This window comes from Cololabis saira, chromosome 1, assembly GCF_033807715.1.
Source record: "Cololabis saira isolate AMF1-May2022 chromosome 1, fColSai1.1, whole genome shotgun sequence".
Lineage (NCBI taxonomy): Eukaryota > Metazoa > Chordata > Actinopteri > Beloniformes > Belonidae > Cololabis > Cololabis saira.
The window spans coordinates 25768718-25789344 of record NC_084587.1 but is presented as its reverse complement, the minus strand read 5'-3'; the positions used below and the strand labels follow the sequence as shown (position 1 = coordinate 25789344).

At 40.0% G+C, this 20627-nt stretch overlaps 3 protein-coding genes across 4 annotated transcripts; all 3 read left to right on the top strand.

Moving 5' to 3' along the window:
• Positions 1–6816: 6816 nt before the first annotated feature.
• lrata (lecithin retinol acyltransferase a) lies at positions 6817–8711 on the top strand. Its single transcript, XM_061730895.1, has 2 exons — positions 6817–7349; positions 8190–8711. Exons 1-2 carry the CDS (start codon positions 6819–6821, stop codon positions 8340–8342), a joined length of 684 nt encoding a protein of 227 aa, XP_061586879.1. The 5' UTR covers positions 6817–6818; the 3' UTR covers positions 8343–8711.
• Positions 8712–9267: 556 nt separating this feature from the next.
• si:dkey-30k22.5 (lecithin retinol acyltransferase family protein) lies at positions 9268–11619 on the top strand. Its single transcript, XM_061730885.1, has 2 exons — positions 9268–9753; positions 10714–11619. The coding sequence occupies exons 1-2, from the start codon at positions 9268–9270 to the stop codon at positions 10867–10869; spliced, it is 642 nt and encodes a 213-aa protein (XP_061586869.1). The 3' UTR covers positions 10870–11619.
• A 587-nt stretch (positions 11620–12206) lies between these two features.
• On the top strand, positions 12207–19363 carry npy2r (neuropeptide Y receptor Y2). Of its 2 annotated transcripts, XM_061730877.1 has the most exons (3): positions 12207–12428; positions 13271–14368; positions 18626–19363. In XM_061730877.1, the coding sequence occupies exons 2-3, from the start codon at positions 13295–13297 to the stop codon at positions 18719–18721; spliced, it is 1170 nt and encodes a 389-aa protein (XP_061586861.1). In that variant the 5' UTR covers positions 12207–12428; positions 13271–13294; the 3' UTR covers positions 18722–19363. The 2 variants fall into 2 exon arrangements, with proteins under 2 accessions (XP_061586861.1, XP_061586854.1); XM_061730870.1 differs by lacking the exon at positions 12207–12428 and having other exon boundaries at positions 12943–14368.
• The last annotated feature ends 1264 nt before the right edge of the window (positions 19364–20627 follow it).

Genomic DNA, 20627 nt, shown 5'->3' with positions numbered 1-20627 from the left:
AGTATGTAATGTCTTGCGAGTGAGACTGAGCTCTTGTGACAGGACTATGGTATTCAACAAATGTTACTTTGACGAAAGCATTTAATTAATTTCTTTGGACCAATTTGAAAAAGACAAGGGGATTAGCTCAAATTTCATCCTTTACTGAGTAATTAAAAACCTCTTTCAAAACCTCTTTTGGCCATGACATTTTTTTTCTCTTCAAAAACAGCAGTCTTTTCTTTAACATTTAATACTTTGTTCTCGATGCTGTACCAAGGATGGTAAATTCATGTGATCAATGAATATATATATATATATATATATACACACATATATTTTTTTTTTTATTGAGTCCAATATTTTAGACTGGCTTGGATTATAAAAAGGGCATCAATAGTGTAACCTTGATTTGAACTTAATTTATTGATGGTTTAGTTTATTTTGGCTTTGTTGGCACACCCATTAAACAAACAGTTATACGATAGTAGGGTCCCTGTACCTGCCTATAATTAGTGTTACTCATGTCTTGTCTTGAGTTCTGTAGAGGTAAAGGCCTATTTATTCATCGCAAACACATTCTCAGCAGAAGGATTCTATTTTTCTCACAGATAAGGCAATGGGCCAAAGTCAAATTCCAGTGATCTTTTATCCCTTTTGCAAGGATTTACAGAATCTAGGTCAGGTATAGTAACAAATGGTCCATAAACCTGACTTCAAAAAGGCAGCAGTTTTTTTTTCAAAGGATTTGATAGGTTAAATGAAGAGTGTGTAGCTGTTGCTTACAGGGTTAAGATAATCTTGTCAAGGATAATTTTCATGATACAGTTCTGGGAAAGTGTAGCCTGTTTTTAGCCAGGACTGATCAACGATTTACAATCATTCAGGACATTTTGGCCACTGAGAGTCGTAAATGTTCATCTCCCACAAACTCCTTTGCAAGTAATTGACTGGATTATGACCATTTTACCTGTTTAGCAACAAAACAAAATGGGGGATAACATGAAAATTATTAGGAGAGTAGCTCCCACTCCTATTTCAGTTATTTTAGACCATGTCATTTTGTTTTTGCACTGTAACAGTGCAAAGTTAAGTTAAGCCAATGTTTGATTGTGAGCTGACTACAACATCAGGAAAAATACAAGGGGGGGGGGGGGGGGTAGATGTATCCTTCTGAGAGACATCAGAAAAAGTTTGGGACTATATACAGTATCTTCAAAAATAATTGTCAGTGTACTCAGATATCCACTGTATAGTGAACCCACACAAAGGAGAAAATTGAAAATCAGGTATAAGGATATCTCTCTCCAACACTGCTGCAGTATGTGTAATGAAGCCATGACAATTGCCACCTCAATACTTTGTCACATTTTTTTGTTTATTACATAGCAGTATTTGCAAGCCCAGTAGAACCCTCAGTTGCAACACTGATGATGGACAGTCACAGCCTGTTAGACTGGTCAGAAGCTCAGCTGTCTCTGCCCGAAAATGTCTGAATTATAGAACACAGTTACTGTGGCAAACAGATACATCCATTATGCAACATCGACCACATGTGAAAAGAACTTAAATACTCTTTTTCAAAATATTTGTGGATCCATCTGAACGCACAAAGCCTCTTTCATTGCAGTGTGGCAAGACTCTGCTCAACTTTCAGCTCAATTTTACTTCCACAGATCCCAATTGTGATGTATGAACACTGTAGACCATGAAGGTCAAAATAATGCTCACCCGGGGTTGTAACAATAATATCAATGCAGCAGCAGCACTCACATCCTGCACACAATACCACGCTTTCTCATTTTCTGAAGAGGGAACTGTGAAAAATTTACTAATCTGCACAGATGTAGCACATGTAAATGTGCCTGAATTATGAATCCATGAGTATGCTTATGAACATGATTTATATTTTTGTGAAACTCTCAACCTTAATCTTAAAGGACTTGAAAGCTTGCCTACTGTCACATGTCAGGATCGAAGCAGCTGTAAACACCAAACTAGAGAGTTGACAGCAAACCTAACAGTCAGTCCAAAATACTGGATGAACCCTGATTAATGTTTTGACCTCTGACCCAGCTTGTGGGCTGTGAGATTTAGTGGTGACTGACACCAGACTAACGGACTGGTTCTGACAAGCTTGATGTGGCTAGCATGGTAAGTGGGATGGACCTGCATGACCTTGGGAGTTTTAACTGGACTGACAGGGTTGATGACTTTAGTGATGGGTGATGGGGAATGGACCAACAAACCTGGGAGCGGATTCCACCCTGAGGGGCAGGTTCTTTTTAGATAACCACACCCTCTGACCATTTCTGTAGCGTGGAGCAGGTAGGGTCCTGGGTGCCGGCTGAGGTGCAGACAGGGAAATGAAGACAGGCTGGGGCACGTCCACGACCACCACTGGAACAGGGAAAGGGTGAGGTGCGTCTGGGACCACCACTGGAACCGGAGGGGGCTGTCGCCGCCGTCGTTGTCTCCCTTGAGCCTGAACACACTTGGGCCCACCTCGAGCCAGGCATGTTCCACAGGATGACTCTTCCTTAATATAGTCCTCCATAGCTTTGCGTTCAGGAGATGTGAGGGAGAACAGTCTACCACTCGGTGGGGTGCTACCTGGCAACAGGAAAATAGCACAATAATACGGACAATGTGGTGGTAAGGACATGGCTTTAGCCTTGCTAAAGGCTTCTGCTAAGTCATGATAACATGGTGGTAACTTAACTAGGTCAGGGTTAGTGGAATCTGAAACAGCGACCAAATCGCTGGATATGGGAAAACATGTTTCGGTACATTTGGGTCCCCAAGCAGTAATCCTCCCACTGACCCAGTCAAAATCAGGATTGAAAGTCTTAAGCCAAGGGGGCCCTAAAATCACCTGATGAGTCATGGAGTTGAAAACATGGAAACTTATTCTCTCGGTGTGAGAGTCAGGGCAAATTAATTTCACCAATTGTGCACGGTGGGTAATCATACCCAGAGGAGTGCCATCTACTGCTTTCAACTGAAGGGGGTGTTGGAGGGAAAACTTCCTCAGCCAAAGTCAGCTGACCAGAGAAGAGTTTATAAAGTTAGCGTCAGCCCCAGAGTCAATGAACACGGAACTGAAAATTGAATCAAAGTCAGACATAATCTGTACCTGAGGCTGAAATGACGTAGAATTACTGATGACACAGCTTGGACTCACCCTGACCTGTTTCCTACTAGGTGAGCCGGCACCCTTGACATGGCAGGCACTCACATTATGTCCCACTTATCCACAATAGTAGTACCCCCCCTCCCGTTGTTGGTGAAGACGTTCCTCCATGGAGAGACGGGTGTGACCCAGCGGCATGGGCTCCTCTGTAGGATGATTAATGGGGACTAGGCTGTCTGCCGATGGGTCCCGTGAGTCGCTCCTCCACCCATGTCGTGTTGATGAGCGAGTCCGAAGACGTCCCCTCTCCTGGTACCGCTCTGTGAGCCTCTTGTCTATCTTGATTGCCAAGGCGATGAGTAAATCCATGAAGTCCATGAAACCAGCTGGTCTTCCACTGCTTCAGAGAGTACTTGAAAAAAATGCATCAGTCAATGCCGCTGGATTTCACTCGCTTTCAGCAGCGAGGGTGCGGAAGTCAATAGCATAGTCTGCAACCTTGCGGTTGCCTTGCCTCAGCTTAAGCAATGATCTGGCAGCGTCTCTGCCTGTAGCGGTGTGTTGGAATACTAGCTAGAGAAAAAAAAAGAAAGGAATACCAGCTAGAGGGCTCGGGTGAATTGAAAGAGTGCTGCTTGAGACCCGGTCGGATCGGTGATTTTTGTAACAAATTTATCAAACGAGCCTTTCAGAGAGGCATTAAACTCTTCCATTTTCTTTAGTTTTTTTCTTTTTTCATTCCCTGATGGAAATTTCCTGAATCTGTCTCGTTCTCTCGACATTGTGTGACAGTTTGTTACACACTCCACCCGCACCTTGTGTCAATGCATTTGGTCTGACGCAGTTGTATTGAACAACAGACACGCGCAGCTGCGCAGCGACATCAATCAGCAAGCACATCATTGCACATATATTTATTATTATTATGCTATCATTTTTGTCCATCGTTCTTGTAGTTTCTTGTGCCGGCCCCCCTTTTTTTTTCTCTTTTGTGCATGTTTGCAGGCTGGAGCCTCGGGAGCTGCGTTCTGGCCTGTGTTCCCGCCCCCCCCCCCCCCTATCCCCGGTCATCCCGTTGCTGCTTCCGCCTGCCTGCACCCCCCCCCCCCCCCCCTCTGGTCATCCCGCTGCTGCTTCCACATGACTGTTGTGTGCTGCTGACGCCGCTTATTCTTGTTCTTATTTATCCTCCTTTTTATCTATTACTTACTGTAAAGCATTTTGGCTGTTGTAAAGTGCTCTATAAATAAAGTACATTACATTACACTAGGGGCTGGCTCCAAAACTGAGGTAACGTCCAACTTTACAACAAAAACAAGCATGAGCCACTTGCAGCCTGGTCCAAAAAACAGTTCTGCTCTGTCTAGATGGATTTTATATCCATGAGTAAAAATTATATTAAATCACAAATTTGTGTATTAGTAGGGGTGTGTTTTTGTTTTGAGTGACAGCTTCACAACAGTCCATGGTATCTTTTATTTATCTATCTTCACTTTGGCTACTTTGCACTTTTAGTGAACTTGACTTCTGAGCTGTGAATAATAACCTAACAGAGGAAAACCATGCTTTTTTTTCCAGATAATATGGTACATCATGTTGCTTATTGTACTTGCAGACTAAAGGTCATTTGGGTTTGTCAGAGCACAGCTGGAGACTTAAAACAAAGATGGATGAACAGATGGATTGAATGAGGATGAATAAAGTAATACTAGTTGGCATTGTATGTTAGCATACGATAAGCTAAAATTGTTAGCATAGACTGTAAAAAAACAATGGAAGAATCATTCATTTCTGAAGAGCATTTGGATGCCTCTTCTTCATCATACTGAGTGCAGCCATGTTGCCCAGGAAGCCGACAGGAGCACAGCCACTGTATGTCAGTCAAAGTTTGCAATGGCTACCAGTTCTTTCAACCGATCCCCACTAAAATATAGCAGACGTTTACAGTGGAATATCCCATTTCACATGTCAACTCGATGGTGAACTTAAAACTTACTATCAAGTTTAACTGACACTGAGTAACTACAAACTGCAGATTTTTGCTTAGTGCAGTAGCATGATAATTATGAATGACTAAGTGATAACTGCTAGCCATTTGCTGAACCAACTGTCAATCAATCAACTTAGAAATAAATGTATTGCTTCCATATAGACTATCCTGATGTGGTACAAAGTAATTGACACGGCTAAGTGATGTTGTGAAATCAAGCAACTGAGAGCAAAACTGTTTTTTGAATCATGTTGTAAATATGTTTATTTCTGCTCATAATTTGGATATCTTAACATTGGAGTCAGCTTCTAAGGGCCAGTCGAGGAACTGCATTGAATCTTAATTAAACATAAGCCCAGAGTTAGATGCTTGGCACATGTTTCTAAAGTAGGCCTAAAGTAAGTGTGCTCTAACCAGGCTTGTTTGCTCCACATTGTTGCTGTTTTTGGATCAACCAGAGGCTAGGCAGGGTAAACCTTGACCAAATGGAAATTAGCGGAGCTCCGAAAAATTGGGCTTAAAAAACACTTTTCATAAACCTTTGGGGTACATAGAAGGTTTTTCCAGATCTTTAAAAAAAAAAAGAAAAACCGAACAAAACATTCTTGATGGGCTAGCAGGACGCAAAGGGATTTTAATGGTGGCTTCCCTTTACAACAGAGGTCAGTAGTTGAAATTGGTACTGATGTCATATCATAGTTGACTGCACTGCAGTTGCAAAGTCGCAAAAAGCATTGATAATACATTATGCCATGAACTGAGACTAGCAGTTGCTGCTGCTGACCAATCTGCAATACTAGTTCATAACAATGCTGTAAGTGGTGTAACATCAAAGCAACACAGTCTTTGACAAATAGTAATATCCCTCCAAGCTAAATTACATTTAAAATATGTTTAAAAGAGAACAAGTTGTTTAAATTACATTTTGATATGGTCGAAAACAGTTTTTTTGACAAGTCACATAAACTAAACACAAACCAACTTTGGATGACTGTTGGGAATGTTGTATGACTTTTTTGGGCAGCTAAGTAAGGGGAATGGTGGGCCAATTAGCCCAGAAAAGATCCATGCAGGATGTCTGTTGTTTCTGAGTCAATGGTCATAAAAGAAGACAGAACTGTTATAAACAATAACATTAGCCAATTGCTTACTTTGTTGTTGCCATTGGTATTCTGTAGCAAAGGTAAGTGGGATTTCTCTAAATTTCTGAGTCGCAATGCTGAGCTCAATGAGCCTTTCATCCGAAACCTTTGACATGGAGCTTAGAAATTCCAATTTCCATGTGCTCTATTCCGACCCATTAGATGACATGAAAGCACATAAATCATTTATAGAAAAATACCTTATCAAAGATTTATAAAACTAAATATGAGTCATATCTTCTTTCTACTTTCAGCCTGTGTCCAAAGGATGTATTTTGTACCAATAACCTACAACATTTCTTAATTGGGTTATTGGGGCATTCTAGCCTACATCCATAGAGATTATCCTTTTAGCTTTTAATGAACCAAACTGAAGTGTTTCCAAAACACGTGCAGTAAAAAAAAAGTTGCAGCTGGAAATAAAATGCCACAGGTGAATGACGCACGTGCGCACGAGCGTTCACATGCCAACCGGGTCCTCAGGTTTCCTCCTCCTCCTCCTGCCAGTCAAGATAAAAAGCTCATTTCCGTGAAAGTCATTAGAACATTTCCCCACTTCACGTACAGTGTCACGATGCTGCAGCTCCTGACTTTCCTGGTGGAGAGAATCTCTCTTCTGTTCAGACTCAGGTGTTTGGAGCTCAGCTGGTCGGAGTGCGGAGAAGGCGAGCGCCGTTTCCAGCCCGGCCCGCCGGCCCTGCGCAGGGGAGACCTGCTGGAGGTCCCCAGGACCATCTTCACCCACTTCGGCATCTATATCGGTGACAATAAAGTTGCTCACCTGATCCCCGACATCCTCCCCGTGTTTACAAGCAACAGCAAGCTCATCAGTGCCGTCATCACCAATGACAGGCTCATCCTCGGCTGCATGTACAGGCGCGCCACCGTGCGCGTGGACGCGCTGGAGGATTTCGCATATGGCTCCAGCATCCTGGTTAACCGCCCGGATAAGACGATGAAGTTGCAGCCGTTTTCAAGCGAGACTGTGGCCCAGAGGGCCGAGAAACTCATCGGGGCATTTCCATACAGCCTGCTGTGGAACAACTGTGAACATTTTGTGACATACTGCAGATATGGATCTGCGAAAAGTCTGCAAACAGAGAAGGTATGACTGATGGACTGCTTACATGGCTCATGTTATTTAGAAGATAGACCTGATGATGTGATATAGTTGCAAATGTGTAGCATCAGTAATAAACCAGTTATAGAAGGGGAACAGATTTTCCAGCAGTTTCTTAAAATTATAGGTCAGAGGGATCATAGTGATAATACATGGAACAGAAGTAACACAAGTTCATTCAGATACAGAAAATGTTAACTGGGAAAATGCGATGCAAGGCCCTGAGACTGGCTCAAAGGTGTAGGGCTTTATAATAATAATAATGACAATAATAATGATAATGGTTCATCTTTAAGAAGCCAAAAATATACCGAAACATCTCTCTTTGCGATTAATTAACATGATGATGGTCTAAACTATTTAAAGTAGAATATGTTTCTGTATTTTGAGGGTAAGATTGAAGCATAAATATTTTTCTGACCTTTCTAGAAAAAGTCCTCCCTATATAGAGGAACATTTACAATAAAGGAGGGTCCACTTTGCTATATCTTGTATTCAAACCAAGCAGTATGTACAACCATTGAAATAAAACCCAAGTTGGCCTAAAGTTAACACAGCCCAGGAACTATTTATCCACTATATAAAATAAATGTGGTGAGACATTTTGTTATAATTTTATCAACATTAAATAGAAGCAGTTTATTATTGATGCCATTTCCTTTGAAGTGTGCTAAAATGATTTGAGTGTATACTTTTTGTCAGTTAGGAGTTCAGATAAAAAAACAAACAACAATAAAAAAACAACTTTGTGTTATTTCACACATGTTATATGATGTTATATGATATATATTTAAGTCTATTTTTCTCTTTTTCTTTTTTTTTTAGTTCTTTGAAGGCCTGAAATCAGTTATCAGAGACCAGCGCAGCGTCATCATCACGGGGCTTCTTGGACTTATCTCCGTTGTCTACTTTGGTATGGCCCTTACGACTACATTACCCACAATCCTGATTCCCTTCACTCTGTGGATGGCTGGTTGAGGGAGTTACCTTGCTGAACTTGCAGAGAAACTGAACTGGACTCTAAATACTGAATTGAACAGTCTCATCATATGGTGCCTTGTGTTTTGCAAACAAACTTTAATCTTTTTCATCTAGGTTATCTTCAATGTTTTGCATTATGGCATGCATTAATAGTTTCTTGCTGTTTACTCATCTGTGTAGGGACATATATTGCATATTTGATAAAAGATTAGAGTGATTCATTCTTATTCTTTTCTCATTCGCCACAAAAGTGAGTTTACTCTGGAAATCAAAGCGTATGTCGATGTGTATACTGTATAAATGTATAGTAGCAACGGATGAAGCTGTAAATATGATGATTGTATAATAAAGTTTATTTTTACTTGAGCCTTGTGTGAGTCTGAATGTATGCAGAGTCATTAATAATTTAAAATAGCCTTATTTTCTGTAGTATTGGAAGTTTGGTTGCTTTTGGAAGAGTTATGAAAGCTACATTTTGAACTTGAGCTTTTGGTCCATGCATATGACCACACATTTAGATATTATAACCTCACAATACACGTGGACTTAAGTTTAAAAATAGTTAGATATCATCACATTTCTGTTAGTATTCTGGGAAGAGGTGAATAACAAACAAATTCAATGTTGGAAAACTTGTATTTTCATTATAACAAAGGCTGCTTATTTGGGTATTATGGCTCAACGTGTCTGATTGGATTTGTTGCCAAGTCTGCCTTTTTAATGAGGATTCTTGACGTCAATACACCGCGAACAAAGCCTGCATTTGGTAATACAGCAATGTGATTAGAGAAAGCTCCCTTTTTTTCTCCCAAAACCACTGTGAACATTGACCACTATTTAATCGTATTTACACTCTTGCCCCTCCCATTTCAGGCATAAATAAAACATTCGGGCGTCAGGTTGCTTGCTTCAGACTGCCATCATGGTTCTTTACCAACTACTCAGCTTTTTCTTTGCAACTTCTGCAAAACAAGAGGACTCCAAAATGGAGCCATCTCTTTACAAGAGAGGTGACTTGCTAGAGGTGCCCAGGACGTTATTCAGGCACTTTGGTATCTACTTGGGCAACAATCGGGTGGCTCATCTCATTCCCGACATCCTGCCGGCAATTTCCAAGGATACATCTGCAATTGCCAAGATGGTATCGAACAACCGCCTAGTGCTGGGGGTCATCACCAAGGTGGCCAGCGTGAGAGTTGACTCAGTGGAAGATTTTGCTTATGGCTCAGAAATACTAATAAACCACATGGATAAAGTGTGCAAACAGCCTGCCTTGGATGGGGACGAGGTGGGACGGAGAGCTGAGAAACTCTTGGGATCGGTCACCTACAGCTTACTGTGGTACAACTGTGAACACTACGTCATGTATTGCAGATATGGCTTGGCTATAAGCTATCAGACATACCAGGTAGAGTCAATCGTCTCTTGTCAATACGAAGACTAGTATTAAGGAGTTTTCATCTGTCTATAAACTAAAGCGAACTGAAATGTTTCCACAGGACATCATTTTTCATTACTGTAATTTGTGTTTTCATACTAATTAATGTACAAGTTTTTGATGCTTTGCCTCACAAAAACAAAATTCTAAGTTTTAGTAGTTAAATAACTTTTTTTTCTTTTCAAGAGGAATTATATGAAACCCATATTAGAATATTGTATCTCTAGACACAGCTTTGGCATGAACAAGCAGAAATCCTTTAATTCTATGTGTGAACAGCATCCAATTATAGTGAGAAAAAGGCTTTTGAGATGTGAGTTTATTTTAGATTAGATCAGTCTGATTTTATCCTTCTTAAAAGGTCCCTCAACCGCTCATCTAAAACCATCTCATTGTCATAAAATTACAATGTCCTAAGCCTAATAGAAGAAAGAAATGCTTTAAAAGAGTTATAAATTATATAAATATAAATGCCTATCAAAACAACTTTTCTTGACAACTTTGAGCATTTATATGGGTATTTTAAGTGGAAAGGTGCGTTCATTCTTTTTACGCTGATCTGACATTTTCTAGAAGATTTGCATTTTGCATGTGACAAAAAGTTTAAGACTCTTTGTATGAGGTATTTGCAAAGCTGTAACACAGGGTTACACTAAATGTTCTTAAGTGGTGTTGCTGCTGAAAACCACATGTTACCTCAACAATGATTTCACAATGCATTTGACAATGATAACTCAAACAAACCTGTTGTTTGAGTCCACTGCAGTTAAAATGAGCTTAAGTCATTTATGAGGCAAGTAGCTCCATCTAGCGTTAATTCACGCCCAAATTACTGCAATCATGACTCAGACTCGCACTGCTTGACTAATTCAACACTTCTCCTACACAGTACCTCTTTCTGATTATGATTCTTTTTTGTTTTTCTTTCAGTTCTGCACAACAGTACGAAAGATTGTGTTCAGCAGAATGAGTGCCTATTTGACTGCACTGTGTGGAGTATTTACCATGCTGTACTTGAGCTGCATGACACCGCCGGCAGTCTTACTCACTGTGCTCATCTCTTTAACTATTTGGATGGCATCCTAACTTCTGCGTGAGGGGAGGCTTGTGAGAAAAGACTGTGGTGAAAACTGGAAGTGTGAAGCAATAAGAAACAAATATGTGATCACTATCTGTAATAAACATTCAATTTCACTATTTTAGTTTTTTAGAGAATTTTGTTATTTGTTTGTTTATTCAGTATTTATTTTGACTTGACAAATGCATTGCCTTGACAAAAAATGTATCTCCTTCAGAAATTGGTGCTGTCCATAACCTTATCATTATTTTTAAGCAATATGTCTTATTCGGTCTGTTATTCATCATTAAAGTTCACTAGGCTTTGATCTTTACAATTATTCCCTTTGATCAGATGCAGGTGATAGATTATAAATTAATTTTGATTCATATCTGAAACACCTTGATAACTAAACTGATGCTCAGAGATATTTAGAATAATATTAACAAATGAAATATGTAAAAGTATGACAATTTTTGCACAATTTTTTTGTGTCCTTTTGTCTTTTAGAGTCACTGATAGAGTGATCTGAGTGATACCATACATCATTCATGTTGGCCTGGACAAAGTGCAATAAACGTCATCCTCTGTAATAGGAGTATTGCAAACAAAAAGAAAAAGTTACAATGTTAATAGAGATCCTTTAATATTCAAGCATTTTTTGACTGACCTGTAAGGATTAAGTTAATAATTGCTCAGGGGTCATGCTCTGGGTCTCCGGAAAGCACCGAGACACAACTTGTATTGCAATCCAAGCATACAAATAAAACTGAATTTAACTGAACTGAATTCTTGTGTAGTTTCCATATATAAATCATGAAATGCTGTATTGTGTTGCTGTTCATCTAAGCTTATATTTCCTTCCTTTAACGATATGATGAGGACCAAAATATTTTTTTTTAATTATTAATTATTAATTATTGTGTCCTAATAAGTAAGACCTTATTACCAAACGTGCGTATTCTCCTTCCACGTAACTGTATAATAATTGGAAAGGTTTGGTATCATAACTAATACACACATTTTACTTTGGTCTTGTGAGTCACTGGTCTGTAAATATACGAGAATAAACAGGTCATGGTTTAGTGCATTTACGTTACAGAAAGCGTTGCATATTAGGATCCTAAATTCTCAAATTCCCACACAATAGGGCGCTTGTTGACATTTGGGCTTTTCCTGTTGATGACACACATCTGAAATTCCGAACTCGCGCAGAAAGGAGCACAAGAATAAGCACAAGCCATTGTGATTGAAAAAGTAAGCATTTGTAGATGTGTGGAGTCGTGAGGAGGGCAGACTCCCTCCGCTGCCCTGCCCACCCCATGTTTCTGTGTTTCTCTCTGTCTCTCAGGGCAGAAAAGGCACCGACGATGCCAGACGGACTGCAGTGCAGCGCGCACTGGCAAAGGTTGCGCGCTTTGCTGCCGAGCGCACCATGGTCCGTTCTTGGAATATGGAGGCTGTTTCTCATTTTCTTTCTTTCCTTCTGTTAATTTGGATGTCACATTAACAATTGGAATTGCGCCAAATCTTATACCACACGCGCAAACAATGAGGGGACTCTAATTATCTCAGTCTGCAGGATGAGGTGAGTGGAATTAGTCCAACAGTTACACCTTTTTTTTCCTTTCTTGATAAACGATTGTTTTAAATGGCAGCGGGAGTCGTTGGGATCGGTGTTTTAACTTCTAAAACGATTTTATTTCTCGTTTGGCTTGCAATATATGCAACATGAACAAAAGGAAGCTGGCGTGACATCGTGTACAATCTCAACAACAGTTCCGCCATACAAATGAAATATTTTTAAAGTCCAGCAACTGAGCAGGAAGGCAGTATTCTTGGCTTTGACATAAAGTGCATTTATTTTCAAATGTTAACACACCACTGCAACATTTAGCAAGAAGAATATGTGACAGAGAGAGACAGGTGGATTCACTCCAATGTTCAGGGACCTTTTAAAGGGAGATTCGCCCCCACAGCGTGTTGTGCTTCTAAATTGAAGCTTGAGTCAGTGAGTTAAACAGCAATTATTGTAAAATGTCATCAAGGTTTAAAGGGACAAACTGACCCTGAAGTGCTTTTGAAAGTCCAGCTTTTCCCTGCAACCATGAGGTAACCTTCCCAGAAATTGATAGCTGTCATGACAACAGAAAATTAAAAAGTAAAATTTGTAGAATAATATGCAAACTCATATATTTAATGATACAAAGAGATCAAATATTCTCATTAACCTTGCCATTTCAACAGAAAATTGATATTCCTCTCAGAAATGTTACAGCAGACCAATCCAATTGAAAATTAACTTGAGATAGTCCATCTTTTTTTTTTACAAGCTGTTTTATATCTAACTTATAAAATGTCTAAAAATAGTTTTAAGTCATATGCACTGCATGTCTACAAGTCAAACTAATGCTCACACTTGTTCCACAGATTGGTTTTGGGGGACTGTTAGCCATGGATGCAGCAGATGAACTGAACATGACTCAAGCGCTTGATTCTGAGCTTGAAGATAAATCTTTCAACTGCTGCTCAACTGCGCTCCCAATAACTGAAGACAACCTTCTGATTCTGGATGACAGCACAAAGTTGGTTGGGGTTCAAGTTATTCTCATCCTTGCTTACAGCACCATCATCTTGTTTGGAGTCACTGGAAACTCCTTGGTGATATATGTGGTCTACAAGTTTAAAAATCTACGGACAGTGACAAACTTCTTTATCGTAAACTTGGCGGTAGCTGACGTGCTGGTCAACACTCTGTGTTTGCCCTTCACCCTCGTCTACACCCTCTACGATGAGTGGATGTTTGGTCAAGTTTTATGCTTCATGCTGCCCTTTGCTCAAGGCATGACCGTGCACGTCTCCACCATGACCTTAAATATCATTGCTCTGGACCGGCACAGGAGCATCGTCCACCACATGGAGACCAAGATGTCCAAGGACATGTGTGTTGTGGTCATTGTCATCTCGTGGGTCTTCAGCGCCTTGCTGGCAAGCCCTCTGGCCATTTTCAGAGAGTACGGCTCGTTTGATCTTTCACCTGAGGAGTCCATTCAGGTGTGTATGGAGAAGTGGCCGGGGAGCAGCATGAACGGTCGGATATACAGTATGTCAATGCTCGTGGTTCAAGTTGGTATACCTTTGGCCATCAACTCCGTTGCATACATTCGCATCTGGAACAAACTGAAGAACCACATGGTTTGCGGTCGAAATGACCACCAGCGCAGGAAGAAGACCACCAAGATGATGCTGACCATGGTGGTGTTGTTTGCTGTCAGCTGGCTGCCCTTCCATGCATTTCAACTGGCGATCGACATCGACAACACTGTTCTGCATATGAAGGACTTCAAGCTGCTTTTCACCGTGTTCCACATCGTGGCGATGTGCTCGACTTGCGTCAATCCCATCCTGTATGGGTGGATGAACAACAACTACAGGACGGCCTTTTTGTCTGTGTGCAAGTGCTTTGGGCCCTTCGGTGTGAACTCGAGATGCTCCAAAAGCAGACAGACACAAAAAGACAAAGACAGGGTTTGTACAGACTTCAGATCCACAAATGTTTAAAGTGAACAATCAAAGATGGCATGATGGTCATTTATTGACGCATATTGTGTTATTTTTCTGCATCTTAACCTTTTTTATTTTAAGTTATTTAAATTATTTGACATTTCTAAAAAAGGGCTTCAACTTTAAATAAATTAAAACACCGTTACTTAAGTTTTATTACTACATCAAATGCAAGTCAGTCTTTTATTGCACATCATGGAACAAAAGATGATAAGATCAAGATATGCTCAAATTTGACTCTCCTTTCTGATTCCTTAAATGGCACTAAACTGTGACTCCAGATTGTAACTGCTGTTGTTTGGTATTGAGGAAAAAAAATAATCTTGCGCCAGCAGATTGCCATGTGACAACTGCTTTATATCCTCACAGCACACAAGAGTCTCTGCTCTTCCACTGCAGTGCTGCAACACCAAATCCATCAAAGTAGCTGAGCAATCCCTATCAAAGCCGCCAGAAAAGGACTTTCTGGAATTCTGGAACCTAATTAGTACTTTTAGTAACGAAATTTTGATCCTACTTTTTCAATTCATTTGATAGATGTTTTCATATATAATAGTGGGGATAGGCTCCAGCAGACCCTGGTGACCCTGCATGGGATAAGGGGGGTATAAAAAATGGATGTATGTTTTCATAACACCACATTTGAATTATGTTATACAATCATAATAAAAATATAGAAAAAAAAGGGGGGGGGGGGTACATTTTTGGCCAATAGCTATCAGCCCCTAGCAACAGACAGCATTTAAATACTATGCAGGACTGTTTTGAATGACATCAGTATGGCATTAGACACAATATGAAGGTACATGTATGCAGTCGCACATATGATATAGAAGGAATTCACGCAGGTTTAACTTCAGAATCTGATGAGACACAGACGGTGCTGTTACAGATGTATGGCCACAGCAACCAGCTGCTTTTGACAATAGATACCTCATATATTCTATGTAAACAACAATGTCATTCTTCTCAGAGAACAAGTACTTGAGGCGCCCTTCTTAGATTTGCATTAATGTAGTGGCTCCTCTGCGTCTCTCAACTACAACCCTTCATGGTAATACAGACTTATCCGTACCCCATATGTCTGCATGTGCAAGTGGTGGAATATTAAATCTAAAAAAGATACTGACATTTTCAACAAAAGATCAGTGCTTCAACAGAGATGACTCAAACAATTGAAAAGAGGTTTTAACACAGAATTTGAGCTCAGGACTCGAGATATACAGTTCAGTGAATTCATTCAGTCTTTGTAGGTTATTTAGGTTGGAGGATCCGCTGTTACATTCTAGCATTTTACACTCATTTAGTCACTAGGTTTGATGCCAAAGGCTGATGTGATAAGAGAATCAGTAATTTAGCTGCTGAAAGCCTCAGCTAAATTGGCATTCTTTATTAAACAAAACAGCGGGCAGTACAAGTTTTATTAGCTGAAATATGTGCATGTTGAATGTATTTTCTTGAAATATCTTCTCCTGTTTCATACTTCTACATACCTTCAGTTGAACGCTTGCTGTTGCAGACAGAAATGTTATGTAGTACAGTATATGCTGCCGCTAAGAACCAGGAATTCACTGATCGAAAGGATCCAAGGACCTTAACTGAATTAATAAAGCAAGGTTTTTCAGGCTCCTTATAATGTATAACTCCATGAAGAAAATTAATAAAAAACAAAAAAAAATTGAAATCTTTTTGTGTCTGAAGAAAGAAGGATCGCAATGTCATGCTTTTATTTTTGCATGTGCATGTTTTTATGAATGACATTGGTCAACATGCTATCTATGAGAAGTATGTAATTAATACTCCAGATAATACACTAGTGAGTAGGATACTTTTGAAATAAAAAACTGACCAGTAAACAAACAGTTCTACAAGATTTCAACTTTCAATTTCAATTTGGATGCTTATTCCGCTCTGGTGTCACAGCAGTGAATTTGGATTAATACATTATTAACTGATAAATATGTATTTTGTTATTATAAAAGTAAACCTGCACAAAGGGGGGGGGGGGGGGGGGGGGGGGTCTATTATTTACTGGTCAAAAATACACGCAAAATACCAGCCATGTATTTTTTTTTATTTGTGCAGAATGGCTGTACAGCAGCATCTTGCGAGGTGATCCTCAGCGTCCAGAACTGAACAACAGCTGAGCCAACTGTAAATATCTGATAAGGACTGATAAGGAGGGCAAAAGCCAAATATAGACGAGAAGTTGAGAATTTGAGAACAGGGGGGACTTTTTCACTTCTCCTTTTGCTATTCTCTCATTTTAATGCCTTTATTCACATTCATTCACTCTTGTATTACTTTGTTAGGCATTCGAAGAACTGAGGTTGTAAAGTTGTAACATTTTAAAGCTGAGGAACTTGTATCAAAATTTGATGTTGCTGTGGCAACACTTTCAATGTCACTAAGGCCACCCGCTGAGAAATACCCTGTAATTAAAAAGAAAAGAAAAAAAATCACTGTCTGGGCTCCTGATCAAGTATGTGAGAGCTCCACACATACACTTGTTTTTACATGCAGTTGTATCCTGAATTATCAGGATAAAACTGGCATGTAAAACCTAGAATCCACTGGAAACATGGACCCGTCTGGCATCATTAAACTGGATCACGTTGTGTGTCATCCTCATGTATCTAAATTGTATTTCTGCAAATGCTGTAACAAAGAAGATGTTCCTTCTTTGAAGTGAAAACTAGTCTGTGCAGTTCTCCCAATATATCTGAGATTCAAATGCATTCTTGGTCTCAAATTTGTATTTTCATACTACGACAAAAGATAAATGTGAAACATTTGCACAGAGACAGCAGTTATTGGTTTTAATACCTTCTTATTTATATATACATACATAAATACATATATACATACATACAAATTGCTGTGCGAGCCACAGCAGAGACGATGCCTTCGCCATTCTGATAATAGCATTGGTTCTCTTTTTGAGTCTCTGTGTCCCCACAGCACAATTATGTTCAAGTGTTTCTGTTTACTTGAATTCATGGTTTTAGCTTTATTGTTCACTGACACGTGCAGATTTTGAGCAATCTATGCTTTCATTATTTCTATCAGACAAATGCTAAAAATGATGGCTTGTATAGGGGATGCTTTGTCAATGTTGTCCCGTATCGCCAGCTGCCAGTTATATGTTAAATCAATCATCATAAACATAATTTCGGACCACTTCGTGTACATTTACTGTGTGGAGGATTTCCCTGATGCTGGGAGAGTGAAGTTATATGAGCTAAAGATATCCACAACTTTTGTGTGTGTGTATACACAAAAAATGTGAGGGACATTTTGCAGTAGTTAGAAGTTTGAAGAAGTTCTTGTGGTTTGAAGACATCTAAAGGCTGGGATCTAAACAACAAAGGGGAGAGGTGGGTCAGATTGATTCAGAGTACAGTTAGCAGGTAGAGCTTTACTGGCACAGGTGTTGCACATCGACTTATCAACTTATCCTTTCATATTCCCAAAAGCTCGACAATCATATTTTGTTAGCTGTAACCTGGGGGCCTGTCGGAAGAACCAGCCTCACAAGAAAGGATGCTTGCGCACCAGCCTGACAGTCATTATCACTGAGGATTTTTTTTTGTCCTGGTAGTCATGGTGTGTACTCTACCGTGCCAAGCAAATCTGGCATATAACACATGTGACTATTGTATGTGTGCCTGGAGCACAAAAGTGCTGATTGATCTAATTATGTAGAAGTCTGTGCCCGGGGGGTTAGAGTTGTGCCCTGCATATGTCTCTTTTACGTTCCCTGAAGTATCCCAGGCCCCGCTTAGGAAGAGGTCTGCAAAGAGCTTTTTAGAGCATCAAGTATGCTGTCTTTAATAGAATAGCCTACCCTTGCCCAAGGACAATTGGCGCCAGTTCTACAACACCAAACTGAAGTCAAGTTGAAGCAATTAAGAGATACCAGATGACTGCAGGGGAGTCTGTGTGGGAGAAGTGGATGGTGCAGCAAGAGGTGAAGGAACAGTTGGCCCGCTCCCAGCTGAGAACATAGATTAGGTGAGGTGTTTTTGTCCTGTAAAGCTGGAGGATGCAATTACCTTTGCGGAAGACCTCCTTGCTGTCCACCCCAGTGGTTAGCCACAGGAGGACTGTTCTCTTGTCTATACTCATCCAAATATACCCTACACTTCACTAGCTGCAGTATCTTCTGGTTTGCTATGTGTACTGACACAGTCTCTCTCTCACTTTGTCTCACTTCCCCAGAGCCTCGCAGGTGATTCCTTGGCTCTCTGTCAGAGCACAAACCTTCCAAGCGTATGTGGGGGCCAGGACACCTCTGCAACAAGTGTCCTCTCATGACAGACCACCTCCAGCCAAGGAAGGAAGTACAGCTTTGTGGTAAAACTACCTGAGTTGTACCCACTGGACAATGGTGGATTTGGGATTCATGTCTATAATTTCCCAGAAAAAGATTGGTTGTGACGCTTTGGTTGATTTTTGGTAAAAGTTAAAGGGGACCTATTATGGCATCTAATACCTATTTTAAACAAGCCTTGAATGTCTTAAGAAACAAGCTTTTGATTGTTTTTGCTAAATAAATTATAAATTCAGCCTCTGAGCCATGTCTTTATCTTCCCATTCTCTAACCTCATTATCTATGCGGGATTCTGAGTGGGCGGGGCTATGATAATGAGGCATTGTGCTGATTGGCTGCCTGACGCGATGACGCGGTACACCGCTACGAAAAAATGGCGGAAGCTCCGGCCGGCAGAGTTGTTGTTGTTCCGGCCAGAGTTAGTTGTGGTCGTGGTTTCACGCATCGCTCCCGTCGTTACGTAACGACGGGAGCAGAATCTGAACGGCTCGTAGAAGCCACATCACACTGGACGGCTCATCCGGCGGCTGTACAGACACTGCAGAATTTGGTTGCTTTCCTCCTTCTCTGAGTAGGCAGGCTGAGGGGAGACCACTTTATATGTGTTAAAGCAAGAAAAAACATATTTTTCATAATTGGTCCCCTTTAAATATATCCAAAAGGTTGTTTACAGATAACCTGTGGTCGCAGTGTAATTTAAACATAAATGTACAAAGCACAAAAAATGTTAACATCATCTTGATTATGTTAACCAACCATACCATCTGAAACTTTGTGGTCGATATATATATTAGAGAAAATTATATATACATACGTACAACTGCATTTTTCTTAATATAGTTTTTGGGTGTTTTAATATAACTATTTGGTATTTACATACTTTGTTTACCAGTAAACACAACACCAAGTGTTTGTTTACTTTTAAACAAAACGCCACCTTACTATAGCTCTGACTGACTGATGAAGACACATCTTGAGCTCTATGTCATGTTGTATTTTGCAATTTTCATTTTCTATTCACAAACTACATATAAAAAGAGTGAGGTTTTACTTGTATTAAGCCGTGCTGTATTTTTGTTTCGCAAGGTAAAATGTTCAAATGAGCACATTAATATCTTATGATAATGTATACATTAATACATAGTCATGGATGTTAATACATGTATTTTTGGCTCAGGTTTGACATTTCTCGGTGTCCTTGCTTTAGAGGCCAGCGCTGTAGTATCAGACTGATGCAGATGTGTGCATTATAGATTGAGCAGGAAACTGATTGATCAGTAGACGCAAAAAAGAAGTTCCTGACCTTCCCTGACTTGTCTTTGTTCGAGCAATGTAATTACCAGTAGTTGCTTTCACAGTGATTGCGTCAGTGCTCAGATTTTGAAGAGCCCTTCCTGTTGACCATGTCCTCACTGATTTACTTTGCGCCTACGTGAGGAGTCAAGGGAATGGGACATTAGCTTGAGATTTCCATTTTTAGTAAGCTATTGATGGTGTATTCAGCATTAAGTCAATAATTGTTCTTCTAGCCGTCTGACATTATTGAGGAGTTTCTCTTGCCGCAAAGTTTCCCCCAAGGATGAGGATACCACTGGCTTATTAAGTAAAATGAATAGCTTTGCAATGAAATTTAATTTAACCCATCTCAGCTAATGGGTCGTTTTCTTTGGGCTTTCATGTAAGAAAGCGCCTGAGTCCTTGCCCAAAACCCATCCGTTGGCTGTGTATCATTACATGTTAATATTGGATTAATGTAATTTTGTCAGAAGAGTATTGATTTTGAATAAACTAAATCTATTCCTTTGTGGAATAATTAAGAGGAGTTAGTAGCAAGATACAAGGCAGCACCATATTGATCAGAGACACTCTAGTAAAGAACAGAATCAGCTC